This window comes from Pseudochaenichthys georgianus, chromosome 17 (genome assembly GCF_902827115.2).
Source record: "Pseudochaenichthys georgianus chromosome 17, fPseGeo1.2, whole genome shotgun sequence".
NCBI classification, from domain to species: domain Eukaryota; kingdom Metazoa; phylum Chordata; class Actinopteri; order Perciformes; family Channichthyidae; genus Pseudochaenichthys; species Pseudochaenichthys georgianus.
Window position 1 is genome coordinate 32,613,345 of NC_047519.1, and position 27,044 is coordinate 32,640,388.

Below are 27,044 nucleotides of genomic sequence, written 5' to 3' on the forward strand. Positions count from 1 at the left end.
GGCTGTGGAAAGAACAAAGGCAAAGCTGGCACAAAGTAAATCCAAACTTGATTGATTTAGCTCAGTTTCTTTTTGACAGTCCAGCAGGCGACAAGCTTTACATGTCTGTTTCAAATGTAAATTCAAAGAGACTGTGTACTCATCAGCGGGGCTACAGAGCTGGCGATCTCCCTCATTGTCTCGCGGCATGGATGTGTTGGCAGCTGGCCCTGGTACTCACGGTGCCATTGCTTCCCACTAATGAGTGCAGACAAGAATTTCAAAGGCCATATTGAAAAGTAGCAACATAGCGTACATTTTTCAAGACGTTCAATTCCGCTGAGGGTGACAGCATTGAAAGAGAAAAAATGAAGAGTGCAGGAAAATATGTCAAATGGAGAAGGTATGTATTTATAAAGGAAACCATATCACTGTCTGATCTCAGAAACTAATCCAAGCAAGCTTTTCATTTCAAAAGCACCTTTTCACGCAGTTGTTATGTGATCAAGGACGTTTGGAATTTCTAGTTAAAAGGGTTTCATTTCATTTGGAAACAGATGCAAACAAAACAAATCATCCACTTTATGTTGTTTCAGTTAGCTGATAAAAAAGAGACTGGGACTTGACCGTCCAACTCTCACAATAAATGCTTGAATCCTTCCAATAAAGCAATAAAGTTTTGGCAGCATTTACACTGACACACCGGCTCAAATGCAACCCCTTAGCAGCTGTGAATCATCTAGATCAGGGGGCTGAGGGTCCAAAACCGTAGCGCATGAAATGACTTATTCTTCAAATTCATTCAATACACAATGACCTAAACTGCCCTGTCTTCAAAAACATTATTCTCACTCAGAGACAGGGTGCATTTTACAAACACATTTCTGCAAAGCAAATCATTTAAAAATATTTGCTGAGCTCAACATCAATGCAAATCTGAGCCTCACAACATCAGCAGAGCAATTTCCCTTTTCTTTTTTTGCAGTGAAAAGGTGTTGTAATAAGCATGTCCCTGGTTCAGAACAACAATCCCAGCCTTCCAACACAGTATTGTGCAACATCAATCAGGACCGCGTGGATACTAATGGAGCTTCAGTGGCCATCAGAGACGGGCAGCACGCTGATAGATGGGGGAACACGGCACAAACAGCCCCATGTGGACACACAACCACACTTCTATCAGTCAGCATGCAAGAAATGATAATGTTTTATAAGGGGTATGGATGATCTACCCACAACACTGAGATTCACAGATATGAATAACATAGGCGTAATAATATGTGTGGAGGAACGAGTCATTTCTTCTTATGGTACTACTTTACAGGAAACATAATCTGGGAGGGAGACTATTTAAATGGACCGCAATTCATCAAAGTAATTGGCTTTCCTGCAACCCAGGGGTGTTACTGGCCAATAGCTGTTAACCTTTTGCCTCTATGGCTGATGTCGTCCCCCTTACTATTAATATACGGGTGGGCATCATTTCAAAATGACTTCTGGGAATAATGTTCATTGTCTCTCAATAAGGGGTTGATTATCTCCAACTGTTTATTTACAAGAAGTGGATTTAGTCCAAAAGCACCTTGAATTGTTATTGCATACAAACGTTTGTGTTTCATGGATTACAATATCTAATATCAAATTCAGAAATGTCACGGAATAATTAGGTTGCTCATTGTTTTACCTCCCTGTTTTGTCTGATTACTGCAGCGTTGTGTAAACTGTTCAGATGGAACACTACTGGCGTGGCCTTTGTCAAGTGCTACGTCTAGTCAAATTGTTTTTCATATTGCTGTGTGCATTGCAAGACTTCACATTATTTGAAACTAAATATCGAAGCGAATGTTAAGTGAGAACTACAACGTGGGTATTCTGCATGTGCCGAGTCTGTACATACAGCTGGTGCCCCCCGCAGACCAGGAAATTAGTGGCACATTAGGCCATCTGTCAGGAAGCAAAAAAGCAGATCAAGACCCAAAGGGGCGCAAAGGCCAAAAGGGTCGACAGTAGGGAGGTGGCCAGAGATGGGTTCTTATTTGACATTGTAAAGAGGCCTTATATCTTCGACCCTGAGCAACAGCTTCTCACAAGGATACTGTGATTTAGTACACATTAAAGAGGACTAGTTTAAGTTATACCATGATTTGGTTTTAGAACGTTGTCCCATCCCACCCTTACATTCCCTCCTACCTTCTACAGACTGTGTTGCTCAATAACAAAGACAAACATACATCCTATGATCCTGACAGACAAGACGCATTACTCCTACGGCTGAGAGAGGATGTAGTCACTTGTATCTCCTTAACACATGTTTTTGGGCATCTGTTAAAAACGACTATTGCTTTCGTTCTTTGACAGGGCTGTATTAATATGTTAAACTGACAGTTACTAGATTCACTCCATAAGATCCAAATGTGCGACACAAGTGACATAATAATTCTAACATTTTCAATTCACCGCACTCAGATTTGTAATTTGTGAGAAGCTCAGCCGTTGGTGTTCCCAACCACTTCATCATTGCACTCCTTTAATTACTCGGTTGAATATTCATGCATATCTTAGCAAGAGCAATCTTCAGATATCGCTGATGCATTTATGAGTCAGATGTTTTGTACCCAGTGAGTAAAGGGTACCAACACAGATTACTCAGGTGCTCTTGCTAAGGGCCATAATTGTGCTCTGTTTACGTGCCAGTGGGTTTATCCCCCACCCTTTTGACTTCCTGTGATGTGAAGTATGTACACTGCAGCATCACCACGTAAGTGATTAATTCAACTTCTGTCCGTTTTTGCCTACAGCCGTCTAGACGCCTGAGTCGGAATTGATTTACAGAGCTTAGCTATTGATGCTATACTTGTGTGTAGTTGCTGTCAAAAGCTGCGATATACATTTTAATTATAAACAAACACTTCACTTGTCACAGATGAAAGTACATCTCAGAATGAGCCTCCAAAGATAATTTGCACAATTAGCAAACAAACAGCATCAGCAAAACGTGTCTGTCTGTGCATCAAAAGTCTAGTCGATCAATTTGAATTTAGATTTCCCCACAGTCTAGTTGCAGTGATAAACCCGACGCTCCCCACAAAAATACACCATAGAGGAGATTTGGTAAGTGATGATGATAAACTTCGCAATCAAAAAATTAATTACAGACTGAACCCAAAGCCAGTTATTAAAAGGATTGTGTACTTTGGATTGTGTTTTACCCGTTGTATAAACCTATTGCTTTGAGTTAAATTACAGTATTTTGCCAAAGCTTTGCTCAATACAAAACATGTTAAGGATATTTAAATGACTACTCGATGACAAAAGCCATGTTGAGTTTACAATATAGCCAATCGAACTGGGAATTAACGTGATCAACTGTGTACAGAAAACAATGCTCAAAGCCAATGAACAATTTCCCATATCTGGAGACGTGGTTTGAAGTAAACAGCCTACGTAGGAAACAAGCTGAAAGAATGGCAGCAACCTTTCTAAACATATCAATCCATTGTATCGCCATCATGGCCTTCATGTTAGCACAGCGCGGAAATCCAACATTATCATTTATTTCAATGAAAGCAATGCTTTGACACAGCAAAGGGCCAACAGAGTGCGACAGCAGAACAACTAAAACACATAGTGCTGCATGGAAAACCCGTTGAACCTGCTGCTATCTGGCAACACAATGTGTAAGAAGATTAAATCAATGCAATAAACATTCTTAATTAAATTAAAAAAGTAAATCACTTTGAAATCTCAAATGGTATATTGTTTACCTTCCAAGTGCAACAGAAGGGATACAACAATTGCCATCCTGATGATTTTCAGTGTTGTAAAATCTTTCCTCGTAGTGCTATAAAACTGTTGTGCAGTGTTTTGGTGTCTCGTAAGTGCTCAAACTCACAATCAATTACTCAGACCAACCTTCCTGGATGATATTACATAGTTTTACAGCCACCTGCAGCAACATGCTGCTTTCAGTATGAACACCAAAAAATTCAGCTATGCAGCAGAACTATTATCTTGAGCGTTTAACTCACACGAATGTATAGATGGGAGGAGACAATGTATTCTATTAAAGGTTGTGTTACATTGATAGGCAGCATGTCCAACTGTACTACATCCCATCATCCATTACAGAAGCTTCCCACGAAGCCAATCGTAAATGGGAACAATTATGTGAAGAGGCTGTGCGCAATGCAACAATCATGTTTACATCCCTACAGCAACACAGTCTTAGCCACTATTATGAACTAAGGTGCACAACGATGCATCATCATCACTCATACAACAACAGCATGAATTATTTAAAATAGAATATGCCATACATAAAGAACCAGAACCATGCTCAGCTACTGTAGAGGAAAAGTCTACACAATTGCACACAGATTGTAGCAGCATAGCGTTTGGACAAACACAGAGACAAGACTAGAGCTCAAGGTGCATTAGTTTGCTCAAGTATGCAGCACTATTCGTTCGGGAAGAGTCAACATCGTAGTGCCACGTCCAAGACCAGCACATTGCACTGATAGGAGGACCACGGATGACATTTTACAAAGGCATCCTGAAAATGACATTAAGGGATAGTTAGCAAGCTACATAATAAGATGATATGGGCTATGATGAGCAGAGTTAGCCAACACAAGTGACAAACACACTATTTCGTTTGGGGGAAATGTGAAATAGACATGTCACACATCTTTTTAAAAGTGAATATGGCTTACATTTTAGAAAAGAGTAACGTAATCACACACCCAGCAGTTCAAGAGAAACATTCATTAAGATGCATTATGTAGTAACTTACCTGAACAAATGGAAGTCTTGTTTTCACTCCCCTTTAGCACTGTCTTTGGCCTTTTCCAACTCTTGGTGGCAATCTGGCTTTGTTTAGCTGCTAAATGCTACACTGTGTTCACACGTTTCTAGCTAACATTAGTTGCTAACTTTGTCTTTGGTGCAGATAAGTGTTCTACTGTAGGTGATAACAGCTTCCTGTTGGCGATAACGACAATATCTGTGAACCAAAACAGTAACCTTACGCACAAAACAATATGAAACTCACTCATTATATCTCTGTGATATTTGTATTTGCTTCAAAGCTACTTAACTATTGCGCGCGTTACTATTTTGTGTGCTGAGCAGAGCACTGACATTTCGCAGGTGATGTACTTGAACGCATCTTGTGTCAAGGAGCGGCGGATTCGCGTGATAATTATCTCCAGGTTAAGGCCGGGCGACCACTTTCAAATTGTCACACTGTTTTAACAATGTAATTTGATACATTGTTGTTATTCCTTCTTTTAATGAAGATACTGAATGAAGATATTTCTTATACATCCATGTAAAATGACCGCCACGCTGCAAAAGGTGCGTTCCATGTAACTTGTGTAGAAGGTATGTCACAGGAGTGTAGCAGCCAACCTCAGCTGTTTGAAGATGATGGGGAAACTTTTTAAAGAGCCAGATCTTTAGGATCAACTTAAAAAATACTAAACAGTCACATTTGGCTCCCAAACGGTTCTTTATTTAGTAGGCCTCCCACATATTGTTTGTTTTTTTCAGCCATGTTTAGCAAAGTTTTGACCTATGATTGGTGGAAATATAATAGAATCCTTAAAAGTATTCAGTGTAATTATTGCCTACTAAACCTTATCCTTTCCACAATACCAGCATTTTACATTATTTGTGTAATGTATTAAAATATGTTCATATTGAACACAAATTATATGCCCCGTAAAAATGGCGACAGATCAGGATGTAGAGTGTAATTTCCTCCTACTCAAATACAATACATGCTTGTGTGAGTCTCATAAACAACTGAGAAAGGAAACATTCATGACAGCAGGTACATTTATTTTTGATTTAATTAAAATGCAAATGTTTTAAACACATTTACTTGAGTCAAATTTAAATGCTATATGACTACTTATAATACAATATTAAAGTGTTGTTGATACCTAAAGGGACAGCAGGACATACATTGTTTAAGAATTAGAAAATAAGTTCAATACCACTGTCTATTAATATGAAGCTCCTCCAGGAGACAATTGGCGTGCCTTAGCATTCAAAATAAATGAATACTAATGTACCAATCTAAATGTAACACATTGCATAATAATTGTAAGCTTTAGATGTCCCAAACGGCATTTTATTTAGTACCACTTCTCACAATTCTGGGCTCTTATATTTGTTTTATATTCAAATGTAAATATAAAATAGTATTTAGTGATGGAATTAGAGATACTGCTGATGTATCTGATAATGTCCTACATTGTATATTTATAGTATTGTATGTATTAGATTAATTCACGATCATTTCTCAAAAGGTTATAAGAAAAGATAAGATGGTACTTTATTGATCCCAATTTGGGTTATTGTTTTTGTTGCAGCAGCATAAAAGACAAGGCATTTTACAATAAATCAAAACTAGAAATAAACAAGAAAATAAAAGAAAATAGAAAATAAACATGTCGTTTACCTATTTGTTGGAGTTGTAATGACTTAAATTAAATTCCAAACTCCAAATCCTTTAGAGAATATATCTGATGCAGCTGTGACAACCAATTACATGCAGTATGTTTTTATAAGAAAAATTATCTCATACAGTTAGACAATAACATCCAATTAAAACAGCTAAATCTTCTATTTAAGCCTCCAAGCACAGGCTTTACATTGTCTCATTATTTAAATTTCGCATCTCTTCATGGTCATTTGTGGCTTTTGTTGAATATTCACTAGGTTTATGCATTTACATCTGTATGAATACTAAAATGCAACATAATGAATGTCATCTTATATAGCAGAGTGAAGGTATAGAAGAAGTTGTCAAGGGAAGATGATTCTTTCTCCTTTGTGTAGCTTAGCCTCTAATGGGTTTGCATTGCCCCTAATAACCATAGAGGGAGGCTTAGCTCATTATGGTCCATAATCCAATCTGAAAGCCCCCTAAATTCGAAGTGCAGACATATCAATATTGTCCTTGGTAGAGAGAGAGAGGGTGGGAATGTAACAATGTGGCACGGAGTGACAAAAAAACATTTCTGGCTGAAAGTGAGCACCAGCTGGGAATACAAGGTACAAGTTGTAGCAATGTTCCCTCTATTCATTCAGTGTGGCTGGTCCAGTCCTGCATGAAAAGTGCCACAAGTTCTGTAGGACTATTATTGTGATGCTGAAAACTCTGTCATTAGGTAAACCCATACTGTTAGAAAGGAAGTTGTTTGTATTATGTGCTTTCAAAAAGTCAAGAGTCAACTATTCATGAAACAATGTGTTGTGTACATCTAAAAATCATGCAGCATTAACTCATTCAGGTTTTTCCTTAGGCTCTGTCTTTATAAAAACACACCATGCATTCAAACATATTAAAAGACAAATCATGCTTACTAAGACACACCATAGTACACTTGGAGGTGGCATGGAGATGTGCTGCCAAGCTGCAGGCTGTGTCAGAAACATTAACATTGTATCATCTTGTGACATATATGCTTATATATTCATTTAATTTCCCCCGGACTGTCAAGAGCTTCAGAGAGCATTCATCAGAGTGAGCAGTTACCAACAGTCCCTGTATAGCTGTAACAGAATCTTACATCATCTCTCTTGATGTGGAAAAGTGTGTTTTGTAAACAGAGTACGTTTCTTTAATTTCTTGTGTACAAAATATTTGCATCAATTGCGCTCTTGTTGTTTGGATCCAAAGATGCCAGATGCCATAGCTGACAAATGCCCCCTGCCCACAACAACATTAACTCAGACACACACACACACACACACACACACACACCTACACATATAGAAATGTGCACCCCTGCCATCAAGAAAATCCCTTCCACATATGATTCGGTATATTAATAATGGATTTTGTTATACTGCTGAATATATAAAAGTGTAACAAAATGCTAATTTCATGTAGAGTTGTACCACAATTATTCAATTAAGCTCCAGGTCAATAGGCTGCTATTTGTTTGACTGACGTTCCCCTCTTTAATCTGCTGGAATATTCTAATAGTTTCAGCCGTATTTGTTTATTGAGTATTTACTTGCTAATAGGTGATTTAATTGCTCTGAACAAACGATATCTTTCAGAAACACATTTCAGCACTACCCAGTGCTCACATCCTTGAACAATGACAAGCTTTCAGGGAGGACAGAATTAAAATTCAAAGGCAAGGCTGTGGTGTGAAAAACACTTGACTGATTTTAATCACATTCTTAGTTATTTCAGCTGAGAGCTCGGTATGACTTTTTAAAAGCCTGTGGTGATTTTCTCTTCAGTTGTTGTAGTGCAACAGCACCATCTAGAAGGTCCCTGCAGGTATTATCTTTGCTCACTGAAACCATTTGATATTCCCGGCCTTCACAGCACCGCTGGAATAGCAAGCATTTATTTGCAGAATAGGTTTTTGCTAAGAGTACTTTATCTCCCTGTCTGTTATACACTCCACTGAGTCAGGATTATTGTTGCTTGTCTGTACTGTTCAGTTATAGGACTGTCAGGAGGAATGAGTCATGGTTGGCATTAAGGAAATACAACAACATCTCCATCTGAGAGACATTGCAGCATTTAGTGTGTGGAGTGTAAACAGAATTTGCATTACAAAGCTTGCATCTATCAAAATGTTAAGACTTCTGCCATCTCAGTTACTTTGTATTGAAACATCTGAAATAAGGAATGAAATGATTGCTTTATTAGATCAAATAATGGGAGAGATGATGAATCAAACAAGCATATTATGAAAGACTTTATAATTTCACTAAACCTTTCGTTATAACTCTATTTTTTTCTGAACAACATTTATTGGACAGCTGTAATTAGGTTCTCCACAGAGACATTTTGTATGGACTATTTAAATACACAGTATGATGCACCATTCAAATGTTAGATGGTACACAATGAAGGATGTATTTTTCTCCCACTCAAATACAAGCTGCTGGTGTGAACCTCAGCGGTAACATAAACAACAGAGACAGGAACCATTCCTCACAGCAGGTACTTTCATTTTTGATTAAATTAAAGTGCAAATGCTCGAGGACTTTTACTTTAGTCAAATTTAAATGCGAAATGACTACTTGTAATTGCATATTAGAGAATAACTTAAACATAAAGGAACAGCTGGGTATATTGTTGGAGAATTAGCTGAGAAGGTCGACACCAATCTGTCAGTTAAATATGAAGCTTCAGCCAGGAGACAGTTGGCTTGGCTCCCGCATGTCACTGCTCCTGCCAATAAATAGATTACCTCATACACCGACACCCCCAACCCAAATCGAACAAATTATATAATACATGTTCATTTCTTAAGAGGTGCTGCTGAGAGGGGAGGGGGTTGTGGATCTAACTCAGGAGCTGTATTGGCTAACAATTTCCTAGCTGCTTCATATTCAATGGACACACATGAGAGTGGTATGATATCTTCTTGTTTAACCTTAGAAAAGAAACAAAGTTAGCACATTTTCCAGAATGCAAAACTATTCCTGTGAAGGGTTTTAGGTTGTTACATTTTTTGTGGGCCCCCTACTATCTCTATCTCACACTTTCAGCTGCATCTCACAGTCTTCTTCTAGGGCAAATATGAATATATGTTTGGGGATTATAGCTTTCATGCTCAATAGTGTACTACACTGTACTGACTGTGCTTAACACCCCGATGTAGCTATTTGAATAGTAACATCGCATTGGAGAAAGTGAGATACTTATCATTTTATTTTTACTCTGAAACCATGTAACATCTAACCATCTGTGCATTTCTTAACCCTTGTGTTATGTTCACATTTCGCACCCTTTGGTAATGTTCAGGTCAAATTGACCCGGGACATATTTCAGGGTTTAAAAAAATACAGAACTAAATTCAACATGCACAATTCCTTATATATATTGTTTTTAACTCATTCCCCAACAATATAAATGAAATATACGATTAGTTTTTGAAAATACTCTTTGCTAGATCAAATTTAAAAATGGAAGTGTCCATCGTTTTTTGTGATAAAAATATAATTTATGTTAAAAAAAATAAAACTAGGTTTACATTTTGCTCATGCTTTTCTAGGACACATGTAAATGAAACCTTTTTTCATTAATGTTTATTATTTTTAATCTGTCATATAATAATCAAAGCCCTGAAGGAAATAAAGCAATTTAACAGCAATTAAAACACAAGAAACACACATCCAAAGGTATTTGGCTGTGAGATAGAGATGATGAAACATCCATATAAATGACAGATATACACACAAAGAAAATAAAAACAATTAACAGTCACTATTCATGAAATACAGTATATCCGAAAAATATATTGATGATGTGACGCTGCAGAACATCATGTGAGTCAATGGGCAAGTCCGTTTAGGACACACATGATGTACAGAACTTCTTCGTGTGTATAGCACAGATGTACTTGTTGCAGTTGCTGCATGTAGTCTGTGTCTTGGAGTCCTTTGAGGGTCCACAGACCTCACAGCGCTTCCTTTTGCTGGCACAGGGTGCAATCTACAACAGTAAAATATGTATTAGTTCAAAAATTGTTTTCACCACATCTCCTAACACTGGAAAACACACACACACACACACACACACACACACACACACACACACACACACACACACACACACACACACACACACACACACACACACACACACACACACACACACACCACTTACTTCAGGCACTGCAGATTGTGGTTGTGTTGGCCGTGCAGGTGTAGCAGCAGGAGTTGCCACCATCTTCCTCAATATAGCAACAGAGGCTGGGTTCCTGGGCATGTGTTGTCTTCGCTGCATGTGAGGTGTCACCAGTGCCTTGCCAAGCTCCTCCAGAAAAATGCGTCTTCTTTGGAGCTTCTTTTGGTTCCATTCTGGGTTTATTGCCATCCAGAGTGCAAAGGCATTGTAAGCAGAGACATCCAGGATGTTGTAGAATATCACAAGTGGCCACCTCAAGGTCCTTCTTTGGCAGCTGTAGCAGGACAGCAGCTTGTCCAAGTTCTCTACTCCTCCTTTGGTGGCATTGTAATCGAGTATTATATCTGGCTTACGGTCCTCACGGCCACTGATCTTTGCATCTCTGTGTAGCGTGCTCATGAGAATGACATTTCTGCCCTTTTTTGGTATGTAGGATACCAGGGCAGTGTTGTCTGTGAACACAAAGTCGGAGGAATGAACTGGCCTTTTCTTCACCGTTAGAAGATGAGGGGGAAGCTCTGTCTTGTTTTTTCGTACTGTTCCAATCATTGTGACTTTTCTTCTGAGAAGCTCTTGTCCCAGGCTGTGCGATGTGAACAAATGATCGCAGGTGACATTGTGGCCACTGAGGCCCTGCACCATGTCAAGCACCGCTCTTGCTCCCTGGTTTTTCTCAGGCACTCCTCCTTCTGGCTTCCCTGTATACATTTGCATATTCCATGCATAGGATGATACAGCATCGCAGGCAGTCCAGATTTTTATTCCATACCTTGCTGGCTTGGAAGGAATATACTGCCTGAAAGGGCAGCGGCCTCGAAACCCCACAAGCCGTTCATCCACAGTAACATTTAGCCCAGGGTTGTAGAGAGATGGAAGCCGCTGCACCCACTTGTCCCACACTGTGCGGATTGCTGCCAACTTGTCCCTCCGTCGTCTAGCAGGCCTGGTCTCCCTGTCATCAAACCTAACGATCCTTGACAAAATATGAAAAGTCTCAAGAGACATTGTTGCCCTGAAAATGGCTCTCCCTGTTTCAGCATCCCACAGACTCTCAGTGGACTCCCCTCTTGACCTATACACACCTGCAAGAAGAAGGATGCCAAAGTATGCATGCACATGTGTAATATCCAACTCTTTCCATTCCTTCCCAAAAACCCGTCTCCCCTCAAGATTGGTCATGTCCAATATGATGTTTTGTATGGAGTCTGGCATCAAAAGCTCGAATGATGACTTGATGTCATGAACATGCGTCACTGCCATTCGTGTCGGTCCAGGTACCATCCTTATTATATTAGCAGACAAGCGAGTGGGCTCACTTATTGGGGATGAACACCATTCAATCCTGCCGTTCTTTGACATGTATGTCTTCACCTCTTCTCCTACTGTAGCTGGCTGTGGGGGTCTTCTTGCGGCTGGCTGTGGGGGTCCTTCAGCGGCTGGCTGTGGGGGTCCTTCAGCGGCTGGCTGTGGGGGTCTTCTTGCGGCTGGCTGTGGGGGTCCTTCAGTGGCTGGCTGTGGGGGTCCTTCAGCGGCTGGCTGTGGGGGTCTTCTTGCGGCTGGCTGTGGGGGTCCTTCAGTGGCTGGCTGTGGGGGTCCTTCAGCGGCTGGCTGTGGGGGTCTTCCAGCAGCTGGCTGTAGGGGTCCTTCAGCGGCTGGCTGTGGGGGTCTTCCAGCAGCTGGCTCTGAGTCAAGTTCATCTTCCAAGTCGCTGTCAAATTCTGAGTTTACCTCAACATTATCCTCATCTTCAGAAATGTCTTCCTGTTCCACTTCACTGTGTTCTTCTAATGCATTCCACTCACTCTCGTCCATTATTAGATCCAAGGCTCTCTGAGCAGAATATCTTTTGGCCATTTTGTTGGTAGATAATTGTAGTTCTGCACGACACACTGTAATGTGAGGTTATGTCTCTGTTTAGTCCCTCCTCTGGGGTGCAGGTGCGAGGGGGACTGAGTATGTGTGTGTGTGTGTGTGTGTGTGTGTGTGTGTGTGTGTGTGTGTGTGTGTGTGTGTGTGTGTGTGTGTGTGTGTGTGTGTGTGTGTGTGTGTGTGTGTGTGTGTGTGTGTGTGTGTGTGTGTGTGTGTGTGTGTGTGTGTGTGTGTGTGTGTGTGTGTGTGTGTGTGTGTGTGTGTGTGTGTGTGTGTGTGTGTCTTTAGTTTGTGTGTTTCTGTGTGTTTTTCTCTGTCTGTCCTGGTATTGTATGCGGGTCAGATTGACCCAAACCTCTTATGAAGGACATACATGCGGGTGGGCATTTCATAAGTGGGAAAAAATAAAAACAATTCCACATGTCCTTCACAATAAATAAGCCCCGGCCATTGAGTTTCAGGTTGAACGAAAATATCCTGATATTTTTTTGTATTCATTGAAAATGGAAGTCGGGTCAATTTGACCTGAACACCACACAAAGGGTAGACTTACCCATTCAAAGGAGAGATGTCGGAGTCTGTGTGTCGTGCGTGAGCTGCTTTTACACAAGAAAATGAAAGTCTACACAGTGCCCCTTACTCCAAGACATCAATAGTTCTGGGCTCCTCTCTCTCATATTGCTCTAATGAAGCCATTTATATAAGTGACAAAGTGATCATCCGCCTCTCTTTCTTCCTGTCTCTTTTATCAACTATACTTGCAGCTGGTGTTCTGTGTGTGTGTGTGTGTGTGTGTGTGTGTGTGTGTGTGTGTGTGTGTGTGTGTGTGTGTGTGTGTGTGTGTGTGTGTGTGTGTGTGTGTGTGTGTGTGTGTGTGTGTGTGTGTGTGTGTGTGTGTGTGTGTGTGTGTGTGTGTGTGTGTGTGTGTGTGTGTGTGTGTGTGTGTGTGTGTGTGTGTGTGTGTGTGTGTGTGTGTGTGTGTGTGTGTGTGTGAGAGAGACTATCATTAAAAATGTATAGCAACTCTCCAAGCACTGTCCTGACAAGCCACTCATGCTCATTGGGTATCAGTCATTAAAATGTAGCAAAGAGGCCAAAGCGTGGGCTACGTTGGTATCGGGTTTCTCATTCAGGCTGTGGATGAATGAAGTCCTATTACCTCTACAGGCACCGCTGCTGATGTCTCAAGGCTGTGTGCTCTGACGCTGCTGTTGTTTGTCTTTGCTGTTGTTGTAGCTAAGGCGTGACAAAAGCAGAATCAACAATAACAACATGAGTCTCAGGGTGGCTATACTGATTCATTTATTACTGCTTGTTGACAAGGCTGATTCTAAAAAAGGTGAGTTGCTATTTGTTATCTTGCAAAGCTTACATTTGATGAAAGTGCTTTGTCTTGCAGGTACTGTATATACGGAGAAAGTTGGGCCTCAATTGTTCAATGTCAGCTTGTAATACTACTTTCAGAGGTTGTATCAGGTTGCTGGAGAAAAAGTGTCAAATAAATAATTGAGCGAGGAAAGAGCTAAAAAGTATATTTTCCTTTTGATAAGAAATTCAACTTGAGTTTTGTAATTATAAGGTGTCAAATGTGGAGGAATCCTCTCTGCTCCGTCTGGTAATATCTCTAGTCCAAACTTCCCTGGCCTGTATCCCTACAACATCGACTGTTCCTGGCTCATTGTTGTGGCCGAGGGCTCCTCCGTCCTCCTCACCTTTCACCACTTTGAGCTGGAGTACCATGCCAACTGTGCTTACGACTACATCAAGATCTACAATGGCATATCCGAGGATGAAGGGAACCTCCTTGGGACATTTTGTGGTGACATCTCCCCTCCTCAGTTCACATCTTCTTGGAATGTCATGTCCATTATCTTCCATTCAGACCGCCATGTGGCCTACAGGGGCTTCAGTGTTGGCTACAGAAAAGGTAACTCATTATCTTTGATGCAATGTGACAGGGATCGGTGGGCCATCTGCCCAAAACTTGAGTTAATCTTTTTCTAGCTATGATAAAATCCATGACTTTAAGCTAAAGCTTCTTAACCTTAGGAGAATTTAGATATCACAAAATCATTATATAGAAAAAACTCTTAAGACATCCTTATGTCTCTGTAAGGCTGTAATTAGGCACAGTGGTGCTTTGAGCTAAATGTCAACATCAGCATGCTCACAATAATAAAGGAAGTTGCAAGCATTTTTATGTTCAGCTACAATGTCATCATCTGCGTTGAGTGTGTTATCATACTAACCTTTGATAATGAACCCTTAGCTATAGGCTATAGCGATTGTTGTTGGCAATTAGACTCGGCACAACACTACACGAAAGGTTATTGTTCCCATTCACATCATAAGTGCAAGATGCATCTGAGTTTGCCTTCTTTTCTCTATAGATGTGTGTGGTGGAGTCCTCACAGGTCTTTCAGGTGTGATCTCCAGTCCAGGCTACCCTCTGGAGTACAGCAACAACGCTGACTGCTCCTGGGCCATCCACGTGTCCAAAACCAGCGTGGTCACCTTGGTCTTCTTGGACTTCCAGCTGGAAAACAACGAGGGGTGTAATTTTGACTTTGTCGCCCTGTTTGATGGCCCGACAGTCACCCATCACCACCTGGGCAAATACTGCGGGGCAGATATACCTCCTATCATTGTCACCACCTCCAATCATCTTCTGGTGCTCTTCAAGTCTGACTTCAACATTGGTGGGCGTGGGTTCAAGGCCTACTATTACTCAGGTAGGAAGGTTTAATGTAATAAGTTGTATTTGAAAATGCAATTTAAATTCCTTTGAGTATTTGACCCTATTGCCCCTTTATGCTTTTTGAATAACAACAGGAACTGGAAATGTAACAAAGGACAAGGTGAAATACTTCAATATGAGACTTTCAGGTTATCATGAAGCAGCTAATTCAGAAGATAAAATCTCCCATGAAAGAAAACAAATATATATATATATATATATATTACATTACACTGAATATTTGAAACAAGACAAAAATGACCTACAAAATAGCTCTAAAGATGTTGACGTCTGATGAATGAAAATTGAATACCACTGCAACAATACAAATCGGTCATCACCGTCCCTACAGCAAGAAGAAAAAAATGCCTTGAGTGTTCGAGCCAAAGCCCAGACTGAATTCAATTCAAACACTGCATAATAACTTTTTAGACAGCTGACCTTGTCGAGCATAAACCAATTTGCAAGAGGATGAAAATCCTTCAACTCAGTTGCAAAAGGATCGAGACAGATTTGAATTAATGATCATTAATCCTCACTTATTTAATTTGTCATAAAATAATGCTTTTCACATTATTTTGAATCTATTTTGAATTCTGATGACCACACCAGTGAATGAACTGTTAGACAGTTTAGGATACTTTTACAAACATGAACTTTTGTGGTACTCACTTGAATCAAACATTGGAAGCAGCATCCTCAGAAAAGTAATGTGTTATAAATAGAGTTGACTAACTTATTTGATCAACTGTACTTAACAGATGAGTGCCAGCAGGTCCTGTCAGATGTAAACGGAAACTTCGGCAGCCCGCACTTCCCAAACATCTACCCAAACAACATCAACTGCCACTGGAGCATCACTCTAGCAGCTGGGTACCGCATCAAACTCTTCTTCCCTGTCATGGACTTGGAAGACCGCAACAGTCTGTCAGACGAGTGCGACTACGACTCTGTGGCAGTTTATGACGGGGAAAGTCAGACGGACCCCCTGCTGGGGCGCTGGTGTGGCAGAGATCACACCCCCTTTCTCGTCTCCAAAGGGAACAAGTTGCTGGTGGTCCTCAACACAGACAGAGATGAGGCTCACAGAGGGTTTACTGCTTCTTATCTTGGAGGTAAATGTTCCCTACCAAAGCATTTCATTCATTTCAGAAGGAAAAACTTTTTGTATCTGTACTACTTCTACTAAGGGTGCACCCCCTACTGCTACTGTCTACATCTCAGCTAAAAATAGTCTTGGCTAGACTCTAATATGCAACAATGGTTTCCATGTTGTTTAAAAAAGTTATAACTATGTTTTTTTACCCCTTAATCCAAGTGGTTCCTGTAAACATTAGCTGCACAAGATCAGAATTTACCATACTGATACCACAGCAGTCCTTGCCTCAGCTGGACAGAGAGAGCATCTACCTGGGAGACCCGTCCTGTACAGCCCAGCTCACAGCCACCTCATATAAGATACTTGCTCAGTTTGTCAACTGTGGAACTGCTGGACAGGTGACTATCCCGTATCCTGTCACTTTCAGATGCATCAAGCGTGAATCAAGCGTGAAAGCGCATCATTAAGCGTCTTTGGGTTCAAGAAAAGCGCTATAGAAATAAAATATATTATTATTATTATTATCAAATTGGAAAAAATATTAACCATAAGTCTTGCTTTTTTCTAATACTGTAACTCATGATCCCTTACAGAAAATTCGGAACATCACCGTGCTGGTGAACAAACTCTACATCGATTTCTCTGATGGGAAACAGCAGAATGTGCAGGAATATAGAGTGCAGTGCGACGCCCTGAGGAAGATAGCGTCAGTGTCCATCATTTCAGAGGAGGAGCGTCGTCTGGAGGAGCAGGCCAAGCTAACTGCCAAAAAAAGTCCTGAAGCTCCAGGGGGTCCAGGGGTGCCTCATGACCTGAGTGATATTGTCTTTATTAGCATCTGTGTTCTGGCTGTTATTCTCATGGTGATTGCTATAATTTGGCTGGTGCTGCTTTAGTAATATACGTTAATGATCTTATATGACAAAAGAGGACTCAAATGCTTAAGTTGGCATATTTTCAATCATATTTTTTTTATAAAAAAATGTTCACCAATAGAAAACACATCATTTACAAAAAACGTCTATGATTCCAGATAAAAGACGGCATTATCATCACCATCAACAATACATTATTCTTGACTGTGTTTTACATTCAGTTATGAAACGGTGTAAGGTTGCTGATGTGCCACAAAGTGTAAACATATTTTGTATCTCCTTTACAGAAAATAATAAAAAGATAAAAAAATCAAATGCATCAAAAAGATTTGCAATGTTCAAGTAAAACCAACCAGAGGTCTTTACACCAGTTATTTTTTGTATTTGGAAACCAGCTGGTTGACTGACATTGAGTTGTCCTTCACTTGAGTTCTGATTTCTGGGTTGTGTTTGAAGGCAAACACCAGCGCTCTCACGGTCCGTCTGTATGAACCGCTGAGTAACCGGGAGCTCAGGTGAAACACTTCTCTCTCAATGTTGTCTATTAGACCCGAATCCTCCTGTAGGCCAGATAAGAAAATAAAAAGAACCAGAATACATTAAAAAACAGCCATACAAAAAGATGTCAATGGTCTTGAATCAAACGTACTGTATATTTATATAAAGAGTAACATGGTGAGAAAGAGTTTTTTCCAATCAAAATTGTAGAATGTTTTATACATTAGTCATCCATTTATATTACCAGACTACCGCAACCGGTGTAATGTCAAATGTAAATTAGATGCGAGGTACAGAATAAGTAGTAGGCATCACATTAGACTTCACTGAGACACTCCTTCTCACCTTGACCTCCAGGGCCTCAGACATTAGTCTTCTGGCGTTGCTCCGGAGTCCTTCAGAATGTTTGTCGGAGCGCACTTCAATAGACGGCTTATTGGAATTCTCCTCAATGAATGTCCTCCAGTCAGTGTAAACCTTTGCTGCCAATGAACTAACTTCAGGGTCCAGATGCTTGCGCATTTTGTTGACAGTGTGACCTTAGAAGAGAGAGAGGTTTTCATAATGTGTTGAAATAAACAATGTAAATCTGATTCAGGGCCTGGCAGGTATTAGTGCTGATGTAACAATGCAATCAACTCCAACTCAGGACTTGAACCTAGGGCTATGCGATATGGAACAAATATCACCATGTTTTACAACACAATTGCAGGGTAAACTATTGAAACTTTCACCAAGTATTTAAACAATCTAATTTGTGGTTATAATGAAAAAGTGTGTAAAGGCAAATCATTGAAGGGCTAGTAAAGTCTGGTTAAGTTCAGAAAATAATATCCATTTACTGTAAGCAGCCTTTAAAACCAGGAAAAGACACTTAAGCAATACTACAATATCCAAAATGTAAGAAGATATCTAGTCTCATATCATGATATTTATGTATTATAGATATATTGCTCAGCACTTGTTGTAACTATGCAGTAGGCTATGTCAATCTTTGAGATATTAATTAAATTAGGTGGTTGTTATACAATCAGTGTTCAGTACTGTACATGCTTAAGATGTATAATACATGTTTATGCTCTCCATATCAGCACAGCAACCAGCAAATTGTAAAATAACTTGTTGGAGTTTCCTTAATTTACCTATTTTAGTGGACTTGAGCACCTCTCTGGATGGGATCTTCTTGCCGAGCTCTGTGAGGGCAGACAGCAGGTTGTCCTTGCTCTGTTCTGGCAGCTGCAACATGGACTTGTAGCGCATGATATCCTCAATCACAACCACCCTCTGTCAGCAAAACACAAGGGCAATGAATGACCAGAGTAAGTAGTATCAGTATGTCACAAAGTAACACTGACTTTGCCTGATCATCACATGTAGGACTCATATCTCACCCGTAAAGATTCAATTGTAGTTTGTTTGTAAACCTTTCCGTTGCTTTTGGATTTTGTAGGTGTTTCCCCGTTGGGAAGTCGCACTACAAACTTGTCCATCTTCAAAAACAAAGTAGCAAGATTAAGACAGGCAAATTGATAAAGACTGCTGTTAGCACTTCGGTATAATGTTGCCCAGCTAACTCTAATCCCCTCAGAAATTCAGTGAATTGAAGCCATTGTCAGCTTGATTCAAGTCATTCCTTCATACTACACTAATTACACGTTTCCTTCATAACCACAACTGTGACAATCAGTTTGGTTAGTAATGCTAGCTGCAGCTGAATTGCTAGTAAACAGTAGCGACCGATGTTGCCTTCAGGTGCTGGAGAAATTACCAGAATACCAGTATGCTTGTTGAACCCGAACCAACAAGATGGAAGTAAATTGTGCGGAAAGTATTGTGCAATACATACAACTTATAAGAATGAATTCAGAAAGAAAATTGTAATATTATTAAACTACAAAAAGCTTCAATATTCAGTGTTTCTTATTCTCCGTGAAACATTAACTCTTAATTTGAATTCCTTTTTTAATTATCTAGGTATCTACTAAAATTCATGAAAATAAAACATTGTTGGTTCATAAAATAAAAACATGCTGATTCTCACCAGTCTATGATTCTCACCCAATGTGTTGTTTAATTATCATGTGAAGGATTTAACAGTTTACGAGGAACACTCAAACACAGCAAAACATTCAGGAAGTCTCGCGTGAGGCAGAGTTCCCGTGATATAACAGGCCGATTAGGGAGGAGGAAGAAGAGCGTGTTGTTTGTTTAGTTTTTCGCAGACAAAATGGGGACTCTCTCCTCCTTTGTTTGTGTGTTAGGACTTTTCGTCCTGCTTGCGTTCACATCAGCATCTACTGATGCTTTCGACAGCGTGTTGGGAAACACGGCATCCTGCCATAAGTCATGTGAAATGACATACAGTTTGCACACGTATCCACGGGTAAGTAATCCTTCCGATGAGGAAAGTAATGTCTGCTAGTGTTAGCTAACGTTGGTAACTTGGTTGAGCAGAAGTGTAAACCTCACTTTGTCACAACGCCTTCTGTCTTGTTAAATGTTGCAAAGGAGAGCTCATGCAAAAGTTAATGGCGTTATATATGTCACGGTTGTTGTTTGTGTTGCCATTTAACTGGTCCCGTGTTTGTTTTTTTAGGAGGAGGAACTGTATGCTTGTCAGAGAGGCTGCCGCCTGTTCTCAATTTGTCAGTTTGTCCGTGAAAGTGATGATCTGAATCAAACCAAATCCGAGTGTGAATCAAGTAAGTTATGCATTTAGCTACTGACCTATTTTATTCACCAATGCAACGTGTCCAGGCCTTTATGACACCATTCTGAAGTCATCACCTACTGTACATCTGTAAACAGGTGCGCCTCCTCATAATACACCCTGGTATTGGCACACCCAATTGCATACAAGGTAGACTAATTATACTCCTTTTGTCAAACCTGTTTTAACTGTCAATTCTCTTTAACATTTTTTACAGCCTGTCGTGAAGCCTACACTCATTCTGATGAGCAGTATGCATGCAACCTGGGCTGTCAGAATCAGCTTCCATTTGCTGAGCAGCGAAATGAGCAGGTACAATCAAGTGTGAATCAATGAGTAGCATGTAGGGATGGATGTACACATCTCTCAATAAAGAACTGAGTGTTTACTCAGTATTGCTTGCTTTTACTTTGCAGCTGGAGGCCATGATGCCTAGGATCCACATGCTGTACCCCCTGACGCTGGTCAGAGGACTCTGGGAGGATGTGATGAATCAGGCTCACAGCTTCATCACCTCCACGTGGACTTTCTACCTCCAGGCTGATGATGGCAAAGTTGTCATTTTCCAGGTATTGTACTCAGTAGGGAAAACACAACAGACTAGGCAATCTTATCCAACATACTGTTTGCAAAAATTACCCTGTTAAACATATTCTGTGTAACAGACTGAACCACAAGTCAAGTTTTTCACCCAGTTTGAAGTAGAAAAAGAAGTCAAAGAAGAGCCGCAGAGGAGCTGTAAGTCCTTTTTATTTAAGTTTCTTAAAATACACCTTATGAATGAAGTTGTTGTTATTCTCTGCATTTCTTTATAATACGTATAAACGTGTGTTTGGGTATGGCCGGTATAGTCTTAACCTGACCTAGTGTACTCTTCTGATCACCCAAAAAATGCAATCGAGTTGCATGTTTGTTATATTGAACACGAAAACATTATTTTTAACCAATCTCACATACATCATCCTGCCACAATATATGCTCAGACGAGACCACCAAATGCTTTAGTGACTCGGTTTTGAGTGACATTTTCTAGAAACTACATTGCCCAGCTGTTTTGCATAATAATTAAATGTAATGAAAGTATATCTCTTTGGGCAGTCTTTACTAGTTTGCATCTTCATACGGAGCAAATGTTTAACCTCTTTTTCTCCTTTTCTAGTCCCAGGGTTGGGCCCATTTTACAAAGAATACCACCGCACTTTAATCCAGGAGAGGGACAGAGACATGACCGGGGGCCGCAGCTACGATGATGGATACAACCTCTTCAGCTGCCTTTCAAGGTTGGTTAGCACACATTTATCTATTTGTCAAGGTTTTTTTTAACTTTCTTTGCAAAGCACGATATTAGCAACGCTACCTACACAAGCTCTCTATTTGTTATGTCCTCCTCAGGAACCCTTGGCTGCCAGGGTGGATCCTAACCACAACCCTGATCCTGTCCGTGCTGGTCCTGATCTGGATCTGCTGCGCCACCGTGGCTACTGCTGTGGACCAGTATGTACCTGCTGAGGTAAGCTCTGTGGGTTTTTTTAAATTACATTTATTGGCTCTCGGGTTATTTGAAATCAAATGTTAGACATGGCTAATCCTAATTTTCTTGCTGAAATGTAGATGAGGTGATTAATACCCTTTTTATATCTGTAGTGTAAATATGTGGCTGGGGCAAACAACTGGTTAGCTTCAAAAGGTATTGACGCATATAATGTTTGTTAAATCTGTATGCAAACTGAGATGTAACATCTGGTTGCCTAGCATCTGTATTTGCAACCCTTCTGTTTTCGTATGGATTAAATAAACAAGATTTAACATGTGAGCTTTTGAGGTGATGTTAGGCACATTTTGAACCTTCGGATAGATCATAGCGAACTGTTTCCAGTCTTTGTGCTGAATTAAGCTTCATAGTAACAGTACAGGTGTGAAGGTAGCATCGGTCTCCTCATCTGGTTCGCAGCATTAAAGCTAATGAGTGTATTTTTCAAAGGGATAATTATGATTCTATTGAGTGAAACGGGATCTGGTAAATGCAGAACTTGATTCTTAATTGATTCCTTACGTAACATCTTGCTTCATAATAAAGTTGAGTGTAGTTATTTTCAAGGTTGTGATTATGTTTACTTCCGAGTACTGTTTTATATTTAAACTACATTCCAATAATTTCTTTATTCTTCCTTTTTTAGAAATTGAGCATCTATGGTGACAGGGAGTATTTAAGTGAAAAGAAGCTCACTCCATATCCAGCCTCCTCCCTGCTGATCATCACCTCCAAAGGCCCTGAGGAAGAAGCCGGGCCCCTCCCTTCCAAAGTCAACCTGGGCCAGTCTCACATCTAGAAGCCAAAGCTGTAGCAAATAAGCAATTTCCTCTTTTAATGAATAATCTTTAGTTGATTGTTATCCTCTGGCACAAGACACGTGCTTCCTTTGGTCTAAACAGGAGTAATTGCATTACTGATATAATGTCTCCTTTATTAATGCTTTCTAAATTAGATTGATAAAGGTTTTTTTCTGTATATTGGTATAATTGAGGCATTATAATATAGTGATGGCAGCAGTCAAATGTTTTGGAAGTTTTCTTTAAATTCAATGTGTGCGTTAGCTGGTGGTGTTGGTGTGCTTGTTTTCTTGAAAAATGTTGAAATGAACTATTTGTGACTTGAAGTGATACAGGTTTAATCCCATACCCTCAACTTTTAAGTAAGATTGTGCTAATATTGCACTCTCCCTGTTCATGTTTTTACTGCTATGATTTACAGATGATATTGAATTTTACAATACAATTGTATGCTCTTTATCTTAACTAATGGTGACGGTACACACCGTATGTCTTTCCTGCTTTACTGTTGTCTGTTCTTTTAATAATGGATCAGAATTAAATACAATGGATTGACATCATTGACATGGGTGTGACTTTTTTTCAATCATGTTATACTCTAGCTTTGGAATTGGACACAATTGTTAAACACATTTTGAACAACACAATGTAGCTGTAAAAGTAACCAACGTCATACATTTCAAGGGGATACATTCCTAAAATACCAGTTTTAAATCTGAAAAATGTCCTTAAAAAGTCAAACTAAACTTCAGTATGATACCATATTTCTTGATCAAGTTACATTGCTGTAAATGTCATCTTTGGATCTCCAGCCTCTATGATTACTGTGAACATTCTGCTAACATTTGAGCATAATCTGCAGCACATTTAAAGCTCTAGTGACTGCTTCCAATTAAAATCATTACACTTAGTCATTTAGTTATAGCAGTTAGTTAGAATAGCACTAGTTTCCTGTGTAGTGACAAGTCAACTGTCGTGGGGCTTGTGTGCTGTTATGAATCATAACACATGTTTACCCTTGCACTGGAATTATAATCTACGGTGCAATCTTATATTTTGTAAATCAACAGCTACAGTTTACGTAGCCATTTTTGGCTTTAGTGCTTTAGTGTAATTATCTTAAATATAGCATGACTTAAACGAGTGTGAGGACTGCTCTATGGTGGCATTTCAAAGACACAGCAATTACACAATACATACAAGATGTTATTCATGGCTGAATGAACCTGCTGGGTGGCCAGCACACACAAAAGATCCGCTAGACCCCCTATTAACCCTCTTTTTCTCCAACTCTGTGCTGCATACTGTGTTTCTGTGTTGGAATACTACCTAGCCTCCGGGTTTACTGTGTGGTAATTTGATTTACAGCAGAACTCCACCGATTTAATACATCAAAGTCTGTTTACAGGTCTTGCATATGTGAAAAAAGATGATGTATAAAGCGTTTTGTGGCTTAAGGAGCTTAGCAAAGTGTGATAAATTGCCTAAAGTGGTGTCGCTTGCATCAATTCGGACAGGAATATAAGTTTGGAAATTAAAAAAATATTTGGTTGTGGCATAAAACCATGTTAGTCACAGCCCTCCAGTCCAGAGGTCTAGCCGCTGCTGTTGACACCGGGTTTCAGTGCTGCGTATTCCTAAGCAAATTCTGTTTAAATATTATAATCAATTTCAAACACTGTTGGCATGGAGCTGTTTCACTGCAATATTCCACCTTGCCCTGTAAGTAATTAAGTATTGATGCAATAGGCACACAAATTGCCATATTTTGTATTAAGTGCACTGTTCAGAAATCATCTAGACTGTTTCCAAACAGCAAAATGAAAGGCAAGGACATGGAGACGTACAAAATACTAAACTTTATTTATAAAAATATATATACATAACACCACCTGTATCCAAGACGGTTCATCAGTTTGAATCATCTTGAAAAACATTATTGTAATTTGTACTTATGTGTTACCAGTTAACCTGCATATCAAAGCTGCTCTCTGCGCTTTGTGACATGCTACGAGGGCGAATAGTTCAGTAGTTGTTCAACAAGTCAAGGTCCTCTGCAGTAAGAGCTGACGAGGGAAGACGTTTGGTTGGAGGACTTTGACGTGAACTGTCGCACCTCTCTGACTGACGCTGCCGTTTTTTGATATTGTGCCAGGAAGGTTTGCCTTGTTGATTTGTTGTGGAAGGAGTCTGTTTCTCAGGTATGTGACTGTTTGCTGCAGGTCTGAAGAAATGCAGTCTCTCTCTCTGGGCCTCTTCCTCGCTCTCGCATACCAAGGGTGCTGCATTCAGTACGTCTCTGACAAACTTCTGCCTGCCAACTACAACAAAAACAAACACTGTAAAGTCTGTCTTAGACACCGTGTCATCATCATTCATTCTAAAAAGTATTACAATGGGAATGTAAGGTAAAATAAACTTACAAAAGTGAAGTGCTGATGTTCTGGATTCATCAATTTTCTTCAGTTTTGGCATTTGTGAGTTATTTGTTTCCCACTGGTTTACCACCTGGAAAGGAAACAATGCATTTATTCATGAGATGTGAACCAGCACTAAATTGCAACATTTAGCCTTTATTTGAAGAACAGTGCTTACATTACAGAAACGTGTTTCCTTTAATCATTGTCTGAATATATTTACCTGCTCTGCCCAGCCTTCTGTTTTACATCTCGAGTGATCAAAGCGGTCCAGTGATTTCTCAGAATAAATTAGCCCCAACAGGTCCCATATGGTGGTCTTCAATCCTGTGCCAAGCTAGAAGTATAAATTACATTTAGATGTCAGCATCACAATAATTTGCAGCTAAACGTAATGCACAGTAGTTAGTGTCGTACCTTCAAACTGGTCCCAGATACATCAAGATTTTCAAGTTTGGGGAAGCATGTGATGTATCTTAAAGCCCTGACTGATATAGGGTTATCTGTGCAGGAAAAATAAGAATTATTAAACAGGTAATGATGAATCTGAACCCGTTTTAATTGTGGAGGTGGAGGTATCTGCACTAAAATGGGAAAATAGTTTGGTTACTAACAGGAAACATCAAGTAACTGAAGACAGTCCAGTCCTTTCCTCAGCATCCGAATAGGTGCAGTAAGTCTTTGGAGGCCCACGTCTGACAGCCTGTTACCGCCAATGGAAAGCTGCATTAGGCTGCTGAAAATGAAAGGCAGAATTGTTAGTAACATAGCTTCATATATTTTCCACATCATATCTTTGGGACTGACAAATCAAGTATTACCTTGCCAATGAGCTTGATGATGTTAAATGCTGGAATATCTCATGATCATCACCCAGTCTGCAGCCAAACAGATCCAGACACTTCAGACTATGAAATGTTTTTATGTCATCCATCCTCTCATGCAGGAGTGGAAATCTGCAGAAATGAAAATGACATAACATGCTGTTTCTGTCTCAGGCACATCAAACTGTGAGGCTGGATATATGTTGGCACGATAACTGACCTATTTCTCAGACAGAGGGATCCAAGCACCATCTCCCCATAAGCGTCACTGAATAACTGCAGGGCTTTTGAGGAAATGTCTGCGTTTAAAAATACACGATTCTCCTCTGCTGCTGAAAACAGTCTGTCTCCTATTTGATCAGGGAAGCCCACCAGAGAGTCCACATGGTGAATGTTGTCAGCTACGAATAACAGAGTGATGTCAAAGAGAGATTTGGTTGTGTATCTCAGACTTCCCTCTGCATTGTAGGTGAATATAAAGTTCTCTTTTCTCAGCACAAAGGGATTTGTCCTTCTGCATGATGACACAGGCTTCGGCTGGGCCAGGACTATGTCACTGACACGACGAAGGTTACCTCTTTCTCGGACATAAATGGCGCTATTTTCCATCTTAACGTATTTTTGTTTTCCTGTAAGAAGGACACTATTAACAGATGCACAAAAGTCAGCTTCCAAGTTGCGTTCAAAAACAACTTAAGCATTAAAAAAAAAAGTACCTCACTTGTGAGCTAATCCATCCATGGTCGTTGAATGAGCTAAAACCATGATCAAAAAGGACCCACAAGTCCTATGTGAGTGTTGTAGTGCCGAGAGTGTCTTCTATTATCTGCTTTCTTTTCTCATCTTATTTGGCTTATAAAGCCAAGTTATTTACAACTTATGCTTGTATCAGAGTAAAGTACTTCGAGTTCCGTAGCCTACCGTGCAAGTTTACACAGTTGGTGGTGGTGGTCTTTGCTTCATAACTTCAAAATAAAAGCCCAATGCTAATATAAACTTATTTCAAGATCCCGAAAAAAACTAAAAATAGATA

The 27,044-nt window shown here is 39.9% G+C and overlaps 5 protein-coding genes across 7 annotated transcripts; 2 read left to right on the plus strand and 3 right to left on the minus strand.

Annotated features, from left to right (window-relative positions):
• Positions 1–10,312: 10,312 nt before the first annotated feature.
• Positions 10,313–12,010, minus strand: LOC117462606 (piggyBac transposable element-derived protein 4-like). Its single transcript, XM_034104878.1, has 2 exons — positions 10,631–12,010; positions 10,313–10,456 (listed from the first exon to the last, which is right to left on the minus strand). Exons 1-2 carry the CDS (start codon positions 12,008–12,010, stop codon positions 10,313–10,315), a joined length of 1,524 nt encoding a protein of 507 aa, XP_033960769.1.
• Positions 12,011–13,792: 1,782 nt separating this feature from the next.
• cdcp2 (CUB domain containing protein 2) lies at positions 13,793–17,252 on the plus strand. The gene is made up of 6 exons (XM_034104879.1): positions 13,793–13,859; positions 14,100–14,447; positions 14,911–15,252; positions 16,019–16,372; positions 16,576–16,754; positions 16,950–17,252. The coding sequence occupies exons 1-6, from the start codon at positions 13,793–13,795 to the stop codon at positions 17,250–17,252; spliced, it is 1,593 nt and encodes a 530-aa protein (XP_033960770.1).
• Positions 17,253–17,590: 338 nt separating this feature from the next.
• tceanc2 (transcription elongation factor A (SII) N-terminal and central domain containing 2) lies at positions 17,591–19,489 on the minus strand. Its single transcript, XM_034104733.1, has 4 exons — positions 19,121–19,489; positions 18,872–19,013; positions 18,075–18,268; positions 17,591–17,791 (listed from the first exon to the last, which is right to left on the minus strand). The coding sequence occupies exons 1-4, from the start codon at positions 19,217–19,219 to the stop codon at positions 17,603–17,605; spliced, it is 624 nt and encodes a 207-aa protein (XP_033960624.1). The 5' UTR covers positions 19,220–19,489; the 3' UTR covers positions 17,591–17,602.
• A 393-nt stretch (positions 19,490–19,882) lies between these two features.
• On the plus strand, positions 19,883–23,334 carry tmem59 (transmembrane protein 59). Of its 2 annotated transcripts, none has more exons than XM_034105231.2 (8): positions 19,883–20,112; positions 20,326–20,431; positions 20,657–20,751; positions 20,856–21,008; positions 21,105–21,177; positions 21,599–21,719; positions 21,832–21,949; positions 22,617–23,334. In XM_034105231.2, exons 1-8 carry the CDS (start codon positions 19,957–19,959, stop codon positions 22,767–22,769), a joined length of 975 nt encoding a protein of 324 aa, XP_033961122.1. In that variant the 5' UTR covers positions 19,883–19,956; the 3' UTR covers positions 22,770–23,334. The 2 variants fall into 2 exon arrangements, with proteins under 2 accessions (XP_033961122.1, XP_033961123.1); XM_034105232.2 differs by having other exon boundaries at positions 19,884–20,112; positions 21,135–21,177.
• Positions 23,335–24,610: 1,276 nt separating this feature from the next.
• On the minus strand, positions 24,611–26,963 carry lrrc42 (leucine rich repeat containing 42). Of its 2 annotated transcripts, none has more exons than XM_034104713.1 (8): positions 26,733–26,963; positions 26,232–26,640; positions 26,009–26,143; positions 25,802–25,923; positions 25,605–25,690; positions 25,411–25,524; positions 25,194–25,278; positions 24,611–25,091 (listed from the first exon to the last, which is right to left on the minus strand). In XM_034104713.1, exons 2-8 carry the CDS (start codon positions 26,618–26,620, stop codon positions 24,796–24,798), a joined length of 1,227 nt encoding a protein of 408 aa, XP_033960604.1. In that variant the 5' UTR covers positions 26,621–26,640; positions 26,733–26,963; the 3' UTR covers positions 24,611–24,795. The 2 variants fall into 2 exon arrangements, with proteins under 2 accessions (XP_033960604.1, XP_033960603.1); XM_034104712.1 differs by having other exon boundaries at positions 26,728–26,963.
• Positions 26,964–27,044: the final 81 nt, after the last annotated feature.